The sequence below is a fragment of the Rosa rugosa genome, chromosome 6 (genome assembly GCF_958449725.1).
Source record: "Rosa rugosa chromosome 6, drRosRugo1.1, whole genome shotgun sequence".
Taxonomy (NCBI): domain Eukaryota; kingdom Viridiplantae; phylum Streptophyta; class Magnoliopsida; order Rosales; family Rosaceae; genus Rosa; species Rosa rugosa.
Window position 1 is genome coordinate 29,319,779 of NC_084825.1, and position 20,489 is coordinate 29,340,267.

Consider the following 20,489-nt stretch of genomic DNA (forward strand, 5'->3'; position numbering starts at 1 on the left):
TCGCGCCAGGATGGGTAGGGTCTGCTGTGATGCCCTCGACCAGCCATATCCATTCTCAAAGAAAATTGAGTGCCATCAAACTGACCATGCACATAGGGGTCAAAGTCAATGGGCAACCCCGTGATGGTAAGAACATCCAGCAGAGTTATGCTCATCTGCCCAAACCGGAAATCGAATGTATTGCTGGAGGTGTTCCAGAAGCAAAGAGCGGCAGCTAGCGGTACATGGCTAGTATTATTGGGAAGACAGAAGCATAGATCGATGGTTTGGGTGATACCCACCGCATCCCATCGGGCCAAATCTCTCGCTCGGACCTCCTGATACCAAATATTTTCCTCGGGAGCGACGGTAGGCCAGTAGCCCACTTTCCTCCTTGGTCCCCAACTGCTAAAATCACCAGGCACCTGCCGAAGAGCCGCTATGGGACGGCGGATGGGAAGCCCATAATAGGCCATAGCATCATCTGGCAAACTATCGCGAGGTGTGGGACCCAGACTCGCTTGACTATCACCGCCACCAAAGCCCATCAGTCGACTTCTCTCCTCTCCGTTCTGACTTCTACATCGAACACTCATGTTAGTTCGCCAGGCGAATGCGGCTTTCTCAGTGATTTCATCTGCCTGATCGATAACGAATGGTTTCTTGGATGCCATTTCTAGGTCGCAAGGAATACTTCTCCAATACGCTTTGATTTATAGCTCAAATATGTTTGGAGATTAATTTATTAGCTGGGCCAGTGAGTGGCCCTAGTTGATAATTAATGAGTCATTATTCCATCTTGAGAATCGCATCTAAGGCGACAGTGAAGATACTTCTCCAATACGCTTTGATTTATAGCTCAAATATGTTTGGAGATTAATTTATTAGCTGGGCCAGTGAGTGGCCCTAGTTGATAATTAATGAGTCATTATTCCATCTTGAAAATCGCATCTAAGTCGACAGTGAAGATATTCCACCTTTTCCTACCACCGCAGGGCCAGCATAGTGGCCTGATGTTTTTTAAATAAAACATGATTAAAACCGATGCGGTTTTAGATGCTAAAGTTGCAGCAAAATATGGTGGTTTCAATTGGTCACACGTCATGATGACGATAGTCATGATCCAATCATCCTCTTTGGCATAAGACTCGCGAAGGATTAAATGAAAGCAAACAGTTTGCTATTTTGCATCTTATTTCGCCAAGTACTGTAGGCCTTGATCTAGCCAGGAAAGCGGCTCCAACACCTACATTTGAGAAAATCAACAGAGAGCCAGCAAACAAGGCAGATACTTGTTGCTATACACATGGCGAAGCTACCACCAAGGAAGAGAAGGATCCTCATTCACGATCAAAAGCAGTCTCCTTCGCATGGGGGGCACGCTAAAGTTTTGATTGCCTACAACCTGCCCAAGTTTCGCTAGATCCATGGGGGGCAATAAAGTTGGCAAAGGAAGCGTCAGTTCATGCCAAAGGCAATTCAGTAGTGGCATTCAAGCTTTATGGCCTATTTAGAGGCCTATATGGAAACAGTCAAGCCAATACAAGTGGCTTTGGAACAACGACTTTGAAGCAATGACATTATAAGAGTAGTGTTGATTCAAGACCTCTTTAGTCAAGACGAGAACCTTTGACTTCGAGGTCTGGGGGGCAATGTTTGGACCCAAAATGAACATTTTGGCCTGACAAGGCGTGTCTTGGAGAAATTGAGCCAATATCAGTGGCTCAAGCTATATATTGTCGACAAGTTCGAAATATATATTTAGAGGCTAAATAAAGCCTACTATGAAAGCATGGAAGCATGAAAAGTTAACTTTAGCACATTTTCCTACTTCGGCTAGGAGAAACCGAGCTAAACAAGGAAGGAGGGGCGGCCGCCTGACCAAATGAACTTGAAATGAGCTGAAACTCTGCAGATCCATTCTAGACAGCCCAATGATCATTTCTTATGAAGAGTGCCAGAGCTAGTTTTGAGTGGAAGGCCTTCAAACAATCAGTCCAATTTTCTACAGAAGCAAAACTGGAAAACTGGACCTGTAAGAGGTCCAGCAGCATTTCCAGCCCAACCGCATGGAATAAAGCTCTGAAAAATTGTCAGGATGATCTACACTCATAGTGGAACATTTTTTATGAAGAAGTCGAAGGCTCATTCTGAAGGCTTGTTGGAGAAATAATTGAAGGAATAAAGGGGCAGAAACTGATCTAAAACCAGCTCAATATTCACATGTTCATGTTTCCTACCCACATGAAGAAAGCTAGATGCTTTTCTTTTTTTCCTTGGATATATTTTTCTACTACAATCTCTTTAATAGATCATCATCACTTCCATATTTTTGCACCTTCATGCCTTGCTTTCATTTCATCATTTCTCTATCTTTTCCATATTTTACAAATCACTTTCATACTCCACTTTCATTATTTTTCTTCCACTCATCATTTCACTCTTCTTTTTCTTCCCTATATAAACACCTTCTCCTCTCATTCTAACACACAAACACCCATTCACATACAACAACAACATCTCTAAGATGATCTAAGTTCTCTCTAGAGCAAACCTCTCTAAGAGCAACTCCTCTCATTCTCTTTCTCTTAGCGGTGATCACACTCTTAGTCCTAGTCTTCTCAGAAGCTGACTTTCAGTGCCACCAAACCCTCTGTCAACGTACTTCGGTCCTAGTCTCCTCGGGAGCCGACGGTAGTGCCGCGACCACAACGGTTACAGAACCAGCCAAGCAAGGGTAACGCCCTAGCAACCCAGCCAAGCTAAAGTCACGCTTTAGCAAGTTCTCCTCACTTCCCAGTGGTTCTCGCTCTGCTCGATCTACAACATCGAGTATCGATTGTGATTTTCAAGAAACTCAGCAAAAGTCCTCGCCACGAGGCACAAAGAATCCCATGACGAGGTTGGTGCTCTCCTCGTCCACAATTGCTTGAAAGAAGTCAGGTCAAGGGACACCCCCGACGACCGCACCCGAACGGTGCTGGCACGCCCGCGCAGAAAAGAGACTGTTGACCAGCTGCAACAAAATTGGAGCCAAACAGGGAAGAAGAAAGAAATGAAGTGCAAAGTGAAGAATATATAAACATTTCTAAAGAGAAATTACCCAATTTGATACTTTTACATTCTATGGAGGTTTTGATTTTTTTTTTTTTTTTGAGGGAAAAGAACTCTTGAGCTGCAGTACTAGCATAAGCTGCCATAAGGTGAGCTACCTTATTGGCACTTCGATGAATATGCACTATCTTCAAGTTGGAGTGACCCTCCAAAATCTCACTTAGGTCTTCATAGATTCGACCCAACAGAGAAGTGTTAATGCATTCCGGATGCGTTAACTACCCCTGCACCAATTTAGCATCAGTTTCCAGAAAAGCTGGAACCAAACCATTTTCCACAGAAAATTTGATTGCCATCTTGCACCCCACCAGCTCGGCATGCTCAGAACCTAGCAATCCCTGTAAGGGCTTACCTCCAGCAGCAAGAAAACTAGAAAAGACCCCAAATTGTCCCTTATCACAAAACCATAGCCTCCACACTTTGTAGAAGAATTAAAAGCCCCATCCACATTAATCTTACACCAGCCCAAAGGAGGAGTAGACCAACGTATTATCCTTCTAGTAAGAGGAATAATAGGTTTCAAATTATGAGATCTAAAGTCTTGCAGTCTAGCCATAGACATAAACAAAACCTCAGAAGCAGTAACACTCTTATTCTCCCAAGTCCTGCAGTTTCTTTCCTTCCAAATACCCCAAAGCAAATAGAGTAGATCGCCCAAATCCTTGAGAGATAGTTCATGAACACAAAAGCTTATCCATTCTAACAAACTGAGATGTGTAGCATGAGGATTGTAGCATACCTGGCTAAGCACAGCATTAGTTTGGAGAAGCTGCTTGGTAAATTGACAGTCTCGACAGATATGCAAAGTAGACTCTAATGCATCAGAGCAAATGACACAAATATGTGAATCTAGAGTCACCCATTTCGAAGCCAACCTTTCCAAAGAAGGTAGAATGTTATGGCAAACTCTCCAAATATGCACTTTAGCAGAATTTGGAATAACAACCTTCCATAATTTTTTTTTTTCTTTGCACAACCTCCTACTTATAAATGGGAGATTTATGTCATTAGACCAAATAAAAGCTTTATTTATTTATCTTTTGATATATATAGTATATATATTTAGGGATTTAGCCTTTTTTTTGTATTTCAGAATATTTTTAAGTTGCATAATTAAAGGACGTTCCGTTGAGTATTTTATTGAGGACGCTGTCGTTTGGCGTCAATTGGTAAAATTGCTTTTGCCCTCCACGACCAAAAAGCGTTGTAAAATCAAACAAAGCACAGGGGCATTCACGTCATTGGGTCCAAACGGTCATAATGATTGTGTTTCACTTTTTGAAATCTTGTCCTCTCTCTCACACCTCTTTTCCACTCTCTGTCTCTCTCTATCTGTCCCCTTCTTCCGTGTCCTCAAAGTCTTCCTTTCTTCTCCATCCCCATTCACACAGAATCCACATCTCCTCTGATAGACCCTCTCTCCTGTTCACCAATGGAGGATTCAGCCCCTTTCAGAAAACCCCATTTCCCAAATCCAGGGATGAACAACTCATCAGCAGTTCAGTTTCAGCAGAACCCCATTACACAAGGTAAGTCTTACCTGCAATTTCTGTTTAAAGGCATCTTCTTTGTGGTTTTGGTCGTGGCTCTGCCTCTGTTTCCTTCACAAGCTCCTGAATTTATCAACGATACGATACTCGACAAGTTCTGGGAGCTTATTCATCTTCTTTTCATTGGAATTGCTGTGTCTTATGGCTTGTTTAGCAGAAGAAATGTTGAGATGGGGATTGAAAACCAGTCAAATGTTGAAAATGTAGAGTCTTATATGCCTAGGATGTTTGATGGGTATGAAAATCCAGGTGGGTCTGGTGAGAAGAAAGTTCTTGAGAGTTGGAGTTCTCAGAATTTTGTAGGTAACCATAAAAGTACTGTTTATTTTGATGCCCAATGCAAACCCAGATTGCCAAATTGTGGAGATGGTCTTGAAAATTCTTGTGGTTTTAAAAGTAAGAATGTTGCTCAATCTTGGAATTCTCAGTACTTTCAGGGTGAATCTATGGTTTTTGTAGCTCAACCAGATTATGCTGTTGATGAGTTTGTGAAACCCAAATCAGTAGTTGATGATGAGCCATTAGGATTGCCTGTTCGGAGTTTGAAATCGAGGGTTAAAAACCAGGAGAAGCCTGAGTTTGTTACTAGGAGTGAGTCTGGTTTTGGTTCAAAGGTTTCATCTAATAGTTTTGACTGGAGTAGGAGTAAGAACTTTGGTGATTTGGCTCCTATTAATTTACTAGAGAAATTCAATCAAGCTATGGCATCACCTTCCCCAGTTCTTCAGCGTTCGAGTTCTCGAAAGATGGAAAGGGGAAAAAGAGTAGGTAGTGCCCCTCGTCCTTCACATTTTAGGCCACTGTCAGTTGATGAAGCTCAATTTGAGTCGCTAAAAACTCGGTCCTTCCGGTCCACATTGTCTTTCTCATCCGAAACTAGCTCCAAATCTTCTTCACCTGAAAAGGAGTACTCTTCTGTTAACTCTACAACTTCTGAGGTACCAAACCCGGAAACTGTTCATTTGGGGAAAAGAAAGAAGAGCTCCCGAGCGTCTTCTCCTTCAGGTTTACCATCAGAACCAAATCCAATGATTGAAAAAGTTTCAATGGGTGGATTGCATTCGAGGGGCTATAGTGTAGGTTCTTTCTTTGAGGAGGATTTGAGGAAAAGCTCAGAGAATCACTTGAAGAAAGAATTGAATGGGAGTCGAATTACTGGGGATCAATATGATTCAGGTAAGAAAGAGTTGGGGACAGGGTCTTTCGGATCAGAGAAGAAGCCTGCAAGCCTCAGCAAATCTACATCAAGAGGAAAATCAGTCAGAACAATCAGGGGTAGTAGACTGACCACTCATGACAAGGTTGAAAACAATCAAAAGATGTTTGATAATGGTGAAGCTGTATTTATGAGGAAAGAGAAAATGCAAAATGGAGGACTTGATAATCTGTGTGATATGCCAAAGCCAGCTTTTCCCAAGTACCAGAAGGAACAGTTACAAGACTTTTTTAACCATCTCAATGTGCAGTCTGAAGAAGAATCGGAAAGTGAGGCTGAAAACTTTGAAGTGAGCTCAGAAGATAGAGTGGAAGCTGCTGCTGCTGCATTTTGCAACTCTGTCAATGTTGCAGCAGGACCAGACTCTGAGGTTGATAAGAAGGCTGGTGAGTTTATAGCCAAATTTAGAGAGCAGATAAGGCGTCAGAAAGTTGCATCAATCGACAAATCAAGAGGGCTCGGCGTTAGTGGGAATCGCTCTAGGTGAAGTGATCATGCACACCTCATGATCGATGCTGGACAGTTACCCTTTCTTTCATGTTCTCCCTTAAATAATCTAATCTATTTATTTATTTACACTTATATACGATTAGATTTAATGCCTCTATACCAGGCTGATATTTGGGAAGAATTGTCATGGAACTATTTTTTCAGTCTCATCAATCATAATGTTCTGTTGCATTCAGTGGCTGCACTAGCATCCATTTTTCTTAATTCTTTACAATTAGAGACAATGTTTTCCTTTAGAATGAAAATGTGGACAATGACCGAGCATCGCCGAAGTTCCTAGTCTCTACTAAGAGGGTCACCGATTTTTTGATATTTAGCAATCTTTGAAAGGAGGATTTAAACTTGCGACCTCATGTCATGGCTCTATGTCACAAGCTCCGAATTCCAAACGACAATTACTTATTAAGTAGCCATCAGCGTACGCATTTTTTTCCTCTGTTGTGTGAAATCTTTTTCTTCCAAATAAAGCAACAAATTAATGGATTGAACCTGTAAATCAAGTCTAGATACATTTGTTATAGAACTAATCATGAAGAAGTTCAACAAATCAAGAGTTCAAGAACATTTTTATTCAAAATGGGTGGTTTTTAAGAATAACTAAGAAAAATCTTCTTTTTCTAATCTTAGGAAGGAAAAAAAAAAAAAAAAAGTAAAACCCATTGGCCCACACAGTAGGGAGTTGGATGATATTTGCCTCTTACAACAGACCGAACTTATAAGATAACGTGAGCTAATAACAGGAAACGGTTTCTTTCTGTGTGAAGCTTTGGCTGAGGCTCTCACTCACTCACTCACTCACTCATATATGCCGGAACACGCTTAAAAGCTGAGAGACACCATGCTGATGGTTCCCTCGTCTCTCTCTTATAAACCCAGTAATGTTTCTCTCTCTCTCTCTCTCTCTCTCTCTCCATTTGTTATATGTGTGTGTATGGGATGTAGTAGTTAGAATAGGATATTGTTTGTGGCTTGAAATTTGACTTGGAAGTTTCTTTGCATTTCTGGGTATAACCCACAAGTGTAAATTTTGCAATTACTTTGTTAGACATTGGTTTTGGTATTGAAGCTTGTGTAGAAGATAAGACCAGAAATTGGTTATGATAAGTTTCCTCTACTTGTTTGCAGCATGGGTAAAGTCTATGTCTTTGTTAGTTACTAGATTTCTAAAGTGGAAGGAGAGTGATATCTAAAGAAATTCGTTCTGCAAAATGAGTTTGAGTAAATGATATTTGAAGAATTCTCTTCATGCCAAACAATACCATATTGCAAAATTGTTGAGTTTTTGAGAGTCCAGGATAAACGTGCTGAATTGAAATCTCTAATTATAACCCCTTCTTGTTTATCAAAAGGCAGTCCTTCTTGATGGCTAAGAAGACCGTCATATTAGATTTCTCGATATGGTCATGGTACAATTTTATCTCTAGATCATGGAAATTTGTGTGCTATAGAAGTCATATTTGACAAGCTTGAATTGTAAGGCAACGATTGAACAATATATATCAAGCTAACAGTTCCCTCAGGACTAACCATAGCCCATACAAAGTTGGCCGACAGGGATGTAGGTTTTTTTTAAACATTCTAGACACCGTTGTCCTCCTTTACCTATTGGAATGAGCCAACAGTGTATATCAAACTATCATTCCTTCACTGCAGCCCTAAAACTAAGACATAACTAGGAAAAGATGATAAGTCATATTGAACCCATAAGCTACAATAATAAATTGCTATTGCCCAATAGTATAAACAGTTAGTGAATGAGAAACATTTATAACTAGAGCCTGACAGTAAATCCACCTTCCTAGGGCCGCTTATGGGAAGGCAATGGCCCTAGTTCATACTCCAGCTTTTCTATATATACGATAATGAGAGACTCGGCTTAAACGTTTCATGCTTCTCTGTGTATAGATTGATCATTCGGGTTTGGTTCTTCAAAGCATATTTAAAGGAGCGCTTCAATATGAAATTATTACATGCCTATATTTCTTACCTAAAGAGAATTAGTGATTTCTTTTACTTGGTCTGATGACCCCAGCACATATATTAAGTGTTGTATTGCCAGAATATCAATCAGTTGATTAGACAAACTCATGTTTGAATATGCCGTTTTGATACCACCTAATAAAATTTTCTCTTGCACACACATACAACACAAGTGACACCTTCACATGTATTGGCTGCATTACAATATCAACGCACTAGTGGTGTTGTAGGTTATTGCATGTCCACAACAACTTGCAGAAGATGCGTGCTTTCATGTATATATATGTGTGTATTACCTATTTTGTTTTGTGTAAATGTCTTTCATCTTAGTTCTGCCAGTACTTCCTCTGCTCTTCTCAATAAGTGAATACAGAAGTACCTGCTGTTATTCGAGTTGTTTGCCAGACAAATGAATGATAATATGAAACTTACTGGGTTCTCAACTTCTTCTTACATCTGTGTTTAATATAACTCTTTCAGATTACAAAGTGTTTCTGCTCATCAGTAGCTAAACCATAACTATAATTATATTTACTTAACCATCTTGTCAATATTTTTTTTCAACACTGACTGACAAACAGAACTCTTCCAGCACCTCCCACACCAAGCATTCATTTCAGTCACAACAAACAAATAATCCAATGCTGTTCAAGTCAGATCTCAAGACATCACAGGTTAGAATTTGATTGATTGGTTTAATTTATTATCTTTTACCTGACTGTGTTGAAAAATAAGAAAATTTCTGTCAGTTATGACAATGTTTGATTTGCATGTCCAGGGCAGAGAGTGGTGGCATATCACATTGTGAAGAGAATTTGAATCGGAGGCTTATTGTGTTCCTTTCAGTCACGACAAGCTTGTTTCCAAATTTATCTTCTTCTGCGAAAACAAAGAGTAAAAGTCCATTTGATGAAAGACGCTTGCTGGAGCAAAACAGGCGTATACAGAAAGAAAATAATGCACCTGAAGAGTTTCCAAGTTTCATTAGAGAAGGTTTGTATCATTTGTTGCATGTGCAAATACAAAGTCTTGATATTTTGTATGCTCTAAATCTTCTGCTCACTTATGTTTCCCTCAACCTGGTCATCTGTGATTTATTATAAAATTCCAACCCCAGAATTACGACCTGCCAGCTATGTGAACCTCTTTGTTGTTGTTTTCATAAACACTCTGGAAGGATCGTTTTACATGTATAAATATGTGCAATCAGGTTTTCAGGTTAAGGTAGTAACGCCGGAAGACTACACAACACGTGAATCAGGACTTATATATCGGGATTTTGCAGTTGGTGAGGGTGATTGCCCACAGGCTGGTCAGCAGGTTTTCCTTTCACTATTCTTTAAACATATGGTTTTCTTTTCGGAAACTATGTAGTAATTTGAGATACTCTGAAGTAACGTCCCAGCTTTAGGGAGAAGAATTATTTTATCCCATGTCATCTGTGACACACCTTTGGGTTTTCAGACAAGAGACATATAGTTCCTCAGCTGTTAACTTTGGGTTTTCAAATGAAAATGACATTAAGATTAGAATTACATCATGTAAAGCCAAATGCTGGATTAAGCGAATAATCATAATGATATAATGTCTTAATAAACTCTTTTTGCAACCATGACCTGCTGTGATTCGACATACTTTGTAGGTGATGTTCCACTATGTTGGCTACAATGAGTCAGGCCGTCGCATAGACAGCAGCTACAATCAAGGTTCTCCTGCCAGAATACGCATGGGAACAAATGCATTGGTCCCAGGTTACATGTGAAACCAATTCTAGACTTCTTAAAATCTTGTCTGCATTCCCTGTATATATGATACCATACATCTCCTTTGCCCTGGCCCTTCCGGAAAGGAATGAGGGAAGGGGGAGGAGGAATGATAACTCGTAGTTGAAATTGCTAAACTAGGATGTGCTACAGGATTTGAAGAAGGAATTCGTGACATGAAACCTGGGGGAAAAAGAAGAATAATCATTCCACCAGAACTTGGACCACCGGTCAGTTTCTCAAATCTCTAATTACCTTACCATTAGTCCATTACTATAAGTTGGCACTGTTCCATAGTGTATATTTTTGTTCTGTTATCTTCCTAAATCGGTTATAGTTGATTGGTCTCATTGCTGAATAAGAGAGATACTAAACATGTTGGACCATTCAAACAAAACTATATATGGTGAAAGTAAAGACCCCAATAGCTATAACATCATAATCAGTAACTTTTCTTATTCCCTTTTTGGTAGCCCTTCAACCAGTTTCAGTACTTCCGTAGAATTTGGCAACAAGTAGCCTCATACCAGTACTCTGTATACTTCTGTAGTTGAATCTGTCACTCATTGAGAGAACTGTAGATAGATCTGCCATGAAAGTTGGGAATAAGGAAGTAAGGATACAATCCACCCGTAAATAACTGTAGAAAAGAACCACAGGAATCTACATTATTAAACACACTGCATCGATGCTAAAGAAACTCATACATGGGTCTGGAACATGCATGGGTGAGATGATCAATCAAGACATGTGACTAGAAATTTATTACATGCCTTGCTGTGTAAACAAATCTAGCGTTTAGTGTGTCGAGCCTCAGCCCTTATTAGTATGCTGCATGAAGGGTTAGTTCTTACTATGTCACCGTAAAAGTTGATGGTTTAATACAGGAACTACTGGGAGAGCATTATGTGAATTTGGATTGGACTTGCATGTATATATGGTATTGTAGTAATCTTGATTATATGGTATTGTAGTCATCTTGATTGATAAAAGACGATCTGTTCTGCAGGTAGGACCTTCCACCTTTTTCAGCTCAAAACAGTTTGAAGTTTTTGATGTGGAACTGCTAAGCATTCAAAACTGTGTAAGGAGGACTATAGCTGCTTTTTACTCTGATTTTGTCTGCGAATAAATGGATGAGGTTAGACTTTGCCCATTTCGGTATTGTGAAACATTTCCTCTTCTCGAAATGTGTTAAGAGTTGGAAGAGTTCTCTAGACACTTCGGTTCTTATAGTGATTGAATTTTAGCCGGAGAATCTGATCACAACGTAGTCGGAAAAGGTACATTTTGCATCTCAAAATCAATTAAGCATAGTCATTGTATCTATCAATTCTCTACAAAGACTGTACTCCCTAAATGATTTACCAGCAAGGATGTAAATTTATCGAATGGGTTCCACTATTTCATTTTGCCCACTTTGCCTGCATAATCACCATGTAGAGTTACAAACTTTGTAAAGGAATTGCAATTGCATGATACATTGCTGGCACCTTCAGAATGAAAGTAAAATGGGAACCTTTACCAATGAAGATTTTCCTTGATAGGATATTCTCTGTGATCCTATTCAAGTATATATACTTTTCCTGAAACATTCCCCGAGATGGAACTATACTGAAGTAGCATGAAGCTTCTACCTAAGGTTAAAAACAAAGTTCTAAGTTCTAAATCAAACTTCATAAAGTGGCACCAACTATATGACATTTGAGAATACTACACAGCAGAAGTAGATTTGGGATTTTCAGTCAAGGGAATTTCAGTTGTTGAGAGCAGTTCCACTGTTGCTGCTGCAGCGTCCGACCTGGAAGAGAAATGATATCACAGACCAACCACTGTTAACATAGAATAGTGGATTGAGAATCGGGTCTACACGAGAAAGTAGAGATCAATTATCTTTTCCCCTATACAACACAAACAAAATGGTTAGAATTCAGAAAGTTTGGTATCTTAGATAGCATTTCTAAGTGGCTCCCATTTGTATTTGAGAGCAAGCTTGGCTTACCGGCTACCTTGCAGCATTCGGGGAAGCTTCAGGACTACTCAATCACAACACCTAGGTTACATCTAACTTATCATCTACCAATAATAGCTTTGTAACTCATAAACACAGAAGTCCTTCGATCCCAGCAGGGATGAGAATTTTACTATTTATTTTGGAGCAGATGTTGGGAAAAAAAACACTAAGAATGCAAGGTGGATGCCATCACTTGCACTTTATCAAAGGAATAACCCAGCCACAGCAATCAAAATTAATTTCCAAAAGAATCAACGCACACAAAAGTCAGCTGATACAATTTATTGCACCACTGGAAGTAAGAATCAATACACAATACACAATGCACAGCAAGTTGCATAAAGCTCAACTATTTGCATTAATATGATTATAAATGTGTTACAGCCTCAAGCAAGATAATCATCGTGGTTGCTCAAGGGTACAATCAATAACATGTATCTGTTTTTTTTTTTTTTTTTTCGGAGCTCTAAATAAATACTGTAACTTTTTCTTTTCCAACAAAGAAGTTTGGAAAATGAATGGGTTATGAATACATAATACATTTACTACAACCTAATGTGGAACAGGTACATACAACTACATTTACTACAACCTAATGTGGAACAGGTACATACAACTAACACTGCAACAGGTAACAAGTCCACCTAAATGCAGGGGGAATTACAAAAGAAATCATTTACCGCAAGTCTTCTGGTGCCCTATGATAAATGATAGTCTCCTCTGCAGTTGGATCAGCATGGTATTGTCCATAAAATGCATAAATACCAACTGTAATGATGCTGAGGATGACAAATCTCACCCATGCTTCATGGTGTAACTGCAAAAAGAAAAGAATAGATTACTATCACTCATCTGCTTTGTTATCTGAATTCATCGATTTCATTCATTTCATTAGCAGTCTGCCTAAACTGAATTACAAGAATACCTGAGCGAATAGAAACATGTTGAAGAAGATGCATACAGTTGGCACAATTGGAACCCCAGGACACGAAAACCCTGGCATATCTGCATAAGTCTGTAGCAAAAAATGACAAAAACTAGTTAAAGAGAGAGAAAGAGAAATGTGTATACAACCCATGCTTGATTTTATAAATTATCCCTCCTCTTTTTCATTTTTTTTCCCTCTATTAACAAGTAGTCAAGTACTATAAAGCCTCCAACCAATAAGATTTAGAATATATATTTTGATTACTCACTTGGCGGAAACAAAGAGCACACAAAGCAAGTATCGCCACAATCACAGCTATGACCATAAAAATAAATGAAGTGTTGAATCTGTAGAAGACTCCAGCACCAAAACCACTGCATGCAACTATGAATAAGCAGATGACACCTTCCCGCCAGGACGTAGATGACACCTGACTTGATGCCTTATCCTTCAAACGAAGAGCAACCACAGATGCAGCAACAACAGAGTAGCCTGTCTGCAAGAAGCCATAGTATAAAGTGAGGTGGAGCTGGCCAAACTTATCAACAACAAAGATACAATGGGATTCCCAAAGCACCACGGCGTGCATTGTGCGACTAACAGTTCCATGTTTGATGGAATCGAACTTCGACACTGGTGAATTAATCAGCCAGGTTCAACCCACATCATAAAGCATATAAATTCTAACAAGCTATCTGACATAACCAACCTTGAAGTGTGACTTACCAATGCGCCAACTGAAAGGATATGCGAGAGAATATGCACATTAAACAACCCTGCCAGAACGCCAGCAACAATACCAACCCACACCTGAGAATGAATGGGAGTTCGGCGTCTTGCATGTACTCTAGCAAACACTGAAGGTAGTAAACCATCTCTTCCAAGCCCAAGATATAATCGAGACTGGTCATGAGGAATATATCATCAATTAAATTGGCACAAGCTACATGACGAGGGTATGTCAACCAAGTCATAGGGATAAAATGGTTCACCTGAACATACAGACCGACTAGAAGGGTGGTTGTAAGTCCAGCAACAGCACCCACACTGATTAAGATGGCAACAAATTTCAGCCCCTTGGATGTAAAAGCATCAGCCAAAGGAGCATCTTCCCCAAGGAATTTATATGGTACCATTCCAGTGATCACCAAACAGACACCGATATACAATATAACACATATCAGAAGGCTGCCTATGATGGCTATTGGCAAGTCCCGCTGAAATAGCCAACAGAAAGAGAATAATGAGAAAACCTTAGAGAAAAATGATGATGTGGAAAATCTTTTTCTATGAATCTAAACAGTGATCAGGTTAACAAAAATAGCTGGTTCCAAAAGAAACTATATCACTCCCAATGTGGCTTACCTGTGGTCTCTTTGATTCTTCAGCTGAATTAGCAACTGCATCAAATCCAACATATGCAAAGAATACAACTGTTGCTCCAGTCAATACTGTTTTAAAACCATTTGGGGCAAAGGGAGTCCAATTTGAAACATCAACCTCAAAAGCACCAGCGAAGATGACGATAAGAACGATGATTATCTACAAGAAAACTGGCACAAAGTAAATACAACTAATTCAATCGCATACATATTAAGTACCGCAATGCTTGACCTAAAAGAAAAGAAGAGTAGCAAGGATAGAAAACCGCCAAAAAAAAAAAAGGATGGAAAGGTCACCTTTGTAGCAGTCATGAATGAGTTTACAGCAGAGGATTCTCCAACACCCCGACAAAGAACTATAGTTAGAAGTGCAAGGAGAATTGGAGCTAAGAGATTAAGTGATATAGCTCCCCCAAGGTACTGTTGGCCACCATGTCCAATCCAGTCTGGTATGTTCTCCTTAAAAATTGGGAAAAGTTCTAGAATTGTCACTACATAGCTCGCTAAGCTTCGAGCAATGCTCGCAGCCCCGATATGATAGTCAAGCATAAGTTGTCCGAAAACAAGGAAAGCAGTCAGTTCATTGAACGCCGTGTACGTGTAAAGGTACGCTCCACCAACAACAGCAGGAAAACGAGAAGCTAGCTCCGCATAACAGAGTGCATTTAACACACAAGATGCTCCAGCAAGAATGAAACTAACAGTGACTCCTGCATCATTATCACAAACTTCACATAATCTACAGACAGAAATTCCCTCTTAATTACTTGAAACTCTAAGATTGTCCACATTAAATATGAAATGAACATTTATAAATTTCCAATAAGGAGGAAATTAATTGTATCCAAATCCAACTCGGTCTATATCTCAAAAGGATTCCAAAAACTTAAAACTAAAGCCAAGCTCTGAACTTTAATTCATTTGCAGCTTAAAGATTACGATTTCTCTTAATACTTCGATAATTTGGATTTGAGTCATTACTGGAAATTAACAAACAAACATTCCGGCCGAGCTGAAGTGAAATTACACAGAAATTGAAAAGTCCTGAGCGACGTACCGGGACCGGCGTCGCGGGCGACGGTGCCAGTGACGACGAAAATCCCGGCGCCGATGGAAGCGCCGACGCCGAGGAGTATGAGGTCAAACATGCCGAGGGTACGGACGAGTCCATCGCCGGAGCTGGTACGGATGCCGGAGTCGGATAAGGGCTTGGTTCTGGTGGCGGATGACCAGAAATGCGACCAGATTGAAGACGACGACGGCGCCGCCTCGTCGTCGTCGGCGGAAGTCCGTCTCTGACCTCCTCCCATTGTTTTGGACTTTTGGGCTTTTCTGTTCGCCTGGTATTTATGTGAAGGATGAAAGAGTGGGGCCCGCGTTTTTTGTGAGAAAGGTCATTGATTACGTCGTCGGAAACTGTTACCGGGCACCGATTCACACATTGACGCACGTTTTCTCGATTTAAGTAATCGATATTATTCACACATCACAGACCTCATAGTTTTCATTGCTTCAGAGGCCTTGAGTTGTGGGAGATGATATTTTGTGGTGAGGCCAACCAGTGGCGGAACTTGGAGCCCAATCTTGGAGGGGCCAAAAATTAATAGTTTAGTAAATTGGGGCAATGGGGGGGCCATATATATACAAAATTGTTGACTTTATTGGTGTTATACACGGCTGGTTAAGGAAATTTGAAAACATTGGGGGGGCCATGGCCCTCACCCGCCCCTATAAGGATCCGCCACTGAGGCCAACAGCTAAAATATCAACAATTCCAAAAAAAAAAAAGCACCCGGGAGAAACCTAGCTAGTAAGAGCAGAGGTAGAGAACAGTTGCTCAGGAGAGGATCCTCTCCCCATTATATTCGTAAGAATATTGCGCCATGAGAGGTTTCTGAGCACTCAAGACTAACTTTCTTAGCGAGATAGCTAGCTTGAACAGAAGTGACTGGTTGTCCGGTAGGGATAATGAAATCCTCCACATTTTCTTACATTGCTATTGTTAATTTTAAACTAAATCCCAAGTATCAGCAGAATGCAATCTTTATGAATGTAATGCAGGGTGTGTTAGACAAGTGTCTCCAGTTGGAATCGATCACCATGTCAACTGGTATAATGTATCCTTCGTGTGAAGTTTCAATGAGACAAGGTAGGTGGACACTTTCTCATAAACTTCAAGCAAATCAGATGTTGGTGAGGGAAAATTTGGATTAGGAATCTAACCCAACAATAAATGCGGAATGGAGCGGCAGCTGAATTCGAGAAGCTTCTATTCGTCGTTGATCTGATGTTGACGAAGCGGAGAACTCTCTTCACTTCGTAACTTGTGTCCGCTTCGTAACCCCTCCCCGCTCCGTAACCTCTCTCAGCTGCGTAGCTTTGATGACAAAGCGGAGACTCCTCTTCGTCGTCAGTGAGAGGGGAGGGGGGGTACCTGCAAAAGACCCTCTAATGTCTAAGTCAATTTTTTTATTATTTGAGTGGAGAAGTCTCAACTGGATTTGAATGTCATACATGGTCGTCTTGTAGGTGCATCACGGCTTGGGCTGCAAGTAACCTTGCATGGCAAATCGCCGATAACTTGGAGTCACGATTAATATCATAGTCATTCCTGTAATTATCACCACTTATGGCTACAATCATTGCCCTATTCAATGTTGCAATGATTACGGCACTTACTGTTGTAATGATTGCAGCACTTACTGCTACATTTATTTCCACATTTATATTTGTCTTAATTTTATGGCAAAAATATTTGACCACTCCCACATCAGAGTAGATGATTATCAGCCCTCTTACCAAAGAGATGTGAAAACTAAGATTAGAAAGTCTTAGAACCATTGCGATGTCAATACTGCTGGAATGCCCACTAAATAAGTATGTTCTTCCCCATAAGAATGGTTCTAGAATCTCTCATGTCCATCTGATGGTCTGGAGAATTTAGGTGTTCAAATTCTGAGCATTGACTGTTAAACTGAATGAGCAATTAATCCAAGATCAATTCACAATGGCATAAATACACTTAATATTAATCAACACATCATGAACCAAATAATATGATATTCTAGACATACCTTCTTCATTGTTTGGAGCCATTGCAGAAAACGAGACAGTAGCAACTAGTATTGATCTTCTCCTCAACTCTGAGTTCAAGCTCCTATCTATGGGGCAGGACTTAATGCTTTGTAACAGAGAGAGCAAGGACCAACACTTTTATATATATTGATTATGTTCCTAAGAATCCTCCCATAAAGATGTTTCTTAGAAACCAAGTCACCAACAATTAGAAAACCTAATGCAACACTAAATCGGATTACAATGTAAACCAACTAATGGATTCCTAACCAATGAGTTGATATAATTATCTCAATAGGTTTCTAGGTATTGTACTTAGCTTACAACTCCTATTAATGAATCAAGTTATAATCCAATTTGCATTCTGCATAATAGATGATGATAGGTCCATTTAGTTCTAACATTCTCCCACTTGGACCATCATTGTCTATTCACAAACTGAATTAAAACAATTTCCAGAAATAGCTGAAGTGTGCACTGAGATGTAAGTGTACTTTAAATCCATTCAATCCTGTCAAAATGCATAACCATTGCAGAATCAAGAAATAGGCATGTTCAAATGAGCATACTCGTTCCAGACCACAAAGCAACAGTTTCTGCACTTCACATGAATTCAAACTTAATGTGATGCAACCAAATAGCATTATATATCAATCTGCAGTTGCTATTCGACAACAGTCCAACCTAAGTATTTTGAATATCAAAATCACAACGCAAACACAATTTCTTTACACACAGTGGATCAATGTTTGCTTCTAACTGAATATATGCATATATTACAATCCACCTGATGAACTGATAAAAGAACAACAACTTAAAAATTTAACTGAAGAAAAATAAAGCTGTCATAACTTGAACTGAAAATACCTCATATTATTAAACCAAAGCATGAAGTACAAAAATATCTATTACACGACTAAAAACAGAAAATAAGAACTGTAACCAAATAAAACTAAACTGAAAAAAAATTTCTCCAAAACATTTTGCTCCCACTGAACTTAAGCATCTTCAAAACTCGACAGAATTCCCATGTTCTTGGAATGCTCCTTAAAAGCTGCTACTGACAATGCTTTAGTAAATGGATCTGCCAGTTGGTCACTTGTCTTGACTCCAGAAATCTCAACTTCACCATCTTTAACTCTCTTTCTGATACTATAGAATTTTAAATCTATGTGCTTAGAGTTATTTGATCTCTTACTATTCTTACTGAAAAACACTGCAGCCTCATTATCACAAAACACCTTTAAACTTCCAGTTACAAGATCACTCAACACTTTAGTCTCCAAAATAAAATTCCTGATCCACAATCCCTCACACACTCCTTCATATATAGCTATCAATTCTGCCTGCATAGTGGAAGTAGCTATCAATGACTGCTTCATTGTTTTCCAAGCTACTGCACCACCTGCTAGCAGATAAACATAGCCACAGGTCGACTTCATAGACGTAGGATAATTCCCAGCAAAATCAGAATCAGTAGAGCCAACTAACTCAAGCTTTTTCACACGTTTATACACAAGCATATGGTCTTTAGTCCTTTGCAGGTACGTTAGAACCTTCTTACCAGCTGTCCAATGCTCATGTCCAGGATTTGACTGAAATCTGGATAGCATCCCAACTGCAAACAACAAGTCTGGTCTTGTACAGACTTGTGCATACATTAAACTCCCTACTAGCCTAGCATATGGTATTGACTCCATCTCAGTTTTCTCAATATCAGTTTTAGGACACTGATTTTTAGTTAGTTTATCTCCCTTAGACATTGGAACTTCACCATTAGCACAGGTTTCCATTCCAAATCTTTTCAGAATTTTTGAAATATAATTTTGTTGAGATAATCCCAACAATCCCTACTTTCTATCTCTCTTAATCTCAATTCCTAATACATATGATGCTTCTCCCAGATCCTTCATGTCAAAATTACTTGACAAGAAAGCTTTAGTATCCTATTTCACATTACTGCTAGCAAGAAGAATATCATCTACATATAGGATAAGAAAGATAAAATTGTTTCCAACAACTTTAAGATAAACACACTCATCGACAAGATTTTCAGTAAATCCAAAAGATGAAACCACTGAGTCAAATTTCTTATACCACTGCCTACTAGCTTGTTTGAGTCCATAAATGGATTTCTTGAGTCTACAGACCATATTTTCTTCCCTGCCTCAATAAAACCTTCAGGTTGTACCATGAAGATTTCTTCCTCCAGTTCCCCATTCAGGAAAGCTGTTTTTACATCCATTTGATGTAATTCCATGTCATAATGAGCTACTAGAGCCATTATGATTCTAAATGAATCTTTAGTTGAAACAGGTGAGAAAGTTTCTGTAAAATCTATCCCTTCCTTCTGTGTGAAGCCCTTAGCAACTAGTCTAGCTTTATGTCTCTCTATGTTTCCACTGACATCTCTTTTGGTTTTAAAAACCCACTTGCAGCCAATAGGCTTGTGATTTTCTTTTGGCTTCACAAGCTCCCATACTCCATTTTTATACATTGAATCAAGCTCTGCAATCATAACTTGAGTCCAGGCATCAGAATCATTACTTTCAGTTGCTTGTTTAAAGCTAGTGGGATCATTTTCATCAGATAATGCAGATTCTACTTCATTTAAATAAACCTCATAAATATCATCCTCCCCTCCAAACCTTGGTTTCCTTATTCTCTGTGATCTTCTAGGTTGTACAACTTGATTTTGTTGTGGCTCGGGTTGAGGTTCAAGTTCAGGTTCAGGCTGAGGATGAGGCTCAGGTTGAGGTTCAGTTTGCGGTTCAGCTGGAGTATCTTGTACTTGCTCCAAGTTTGGTTCAGCCATTTCATAATCATGGTCATTTGCCTCTAAGACAGTATCTATTGCATTTTGATGTTCAACTAGATTTTGACTTTGAACTAATCCTGAACTTAATGAATTATTTTGAATGCTTGGCATTACTGCTATATTATCCACATTCTCTACAATTTCTTCAAAATATGAAGAT

At 39.4% G+C, this 20,489-nt stretch overlaps 3 protein-coding genes across 4 annotated transcripts; 1 reads left to right on the forward strand and 2 right to left on the reverse strand.

Annotated features, from left to right (window-relative positions):
• Positions 1 to 4,375: 4,375 nt before the first annotated feature.
• Positions 4,376 to 11,530, forward strand: LOC133716553 (uncharacterized; the record flags this gene model as incomplete). The annotated part of the gene is made up of 8 exons (XM_062143251.1): positions 4,376 to 6,342; positions 7,192 to 7,244; positions 8,942 to 9,023; positions 9,128 to 9,342; positions 9,560 to 9,669; positions 9,992 to 10,100; positions 10,266 to 10,342; positions 11,122 to 11,530. Coding segments are annotated over 8 exons (2,736 nt in total), but the record flags the coding sequence as incomplete, so codon positions are not given.
• An 83-nt stretch (positions 11,531 to 11,613) lies between these two features.
• LOC133713577 (cationic amino acid transporter 9, chloroplastic) lies at positions 11,614 to 15,944 on the reverse strand. 2 transcript variants are annotated; one of them, XM_062139611.1, is made up of 9 exons: positions 15,494 to 15,944; positions 14,734 to 15,146; positions 14,420 to 14,596; positions 14,047 to 14,271; positions 13,781 to 13,957; positions 13,323 to 13,550; positions 13,052 to 13,141; positions 12,807 to 12,943; positions 11,614 to 11,913 (listed from the first exon to the last, which is right to left on the reverse strand). In XM_062139611.1, the coding sequence occupies exons 1-9, from the start codon at positions 15,744 to 15,746 to the stop codon at positions 11,826 to 11,828; spliced, it is 1,788 nt and encodes a 595-aa protein (XP_061995595.1). In that variant the 5' UTR covers positions 15,747 to 15,944; the 3' UTR covers positions 11,614 to 11,825. The 2 variants fall into 2 exon arrangements, with proteins under 2 accessions (XP_061995595.1, XP_061995596.1); XM_062139612.1 differs by having other exon boundaries at positions 11,894 to 12,013.
• A 2,565-nt stretch (positions 15,945 to 18,509) lies between these two features.
• LOC133716554 (secreted RxLR effector protein 161-like) lies at positions 18,510 to 19,304 on the reverse strand. The gene has a single exon (XM_062143252.1). It carries the CDS (start codon positions 19,302 to 19,304, stop codon positions 18,510 to 18,512), a length of 795 nt encoding a protein of 264 aa, XP_061999236.1.
• Positions 19,305 to 20,489: the final 1,185 nt, after the last annotated feature.

Bases quoted from the DNA above. Each gene is read 5' to 3' on its own strand.
- LOC133713577 (XM_062139611.1), bottom strand. From the start codon at position 15,746: ATGGGAGGAGGTCAGAGACGGACTTCCGCCGACGACGACGAGGCGGCG. The intron at 12,944-13,051 runs GTATTCTTGTAA...TTCTTTTTGCAG, and splicing joins ACATGTTTCTATTCGCTCAG to TTACACCATGAAGCATGGGT. The intron at 11,914-12,806 runs GTAAATGATTTC...TTTCTCTTCCAG, and splicing joins AGGGCACCAGAAGACTTGCG to GTCGGACGCTGCAGCAGCAA.
- LOC133716554 (XM_062143252.1), bottom strand. From the start codon at position 19,304: ATGGAAACCTGTGCTAATGGTGAAGTTCCAATGTCTAAGGGAGATAAA.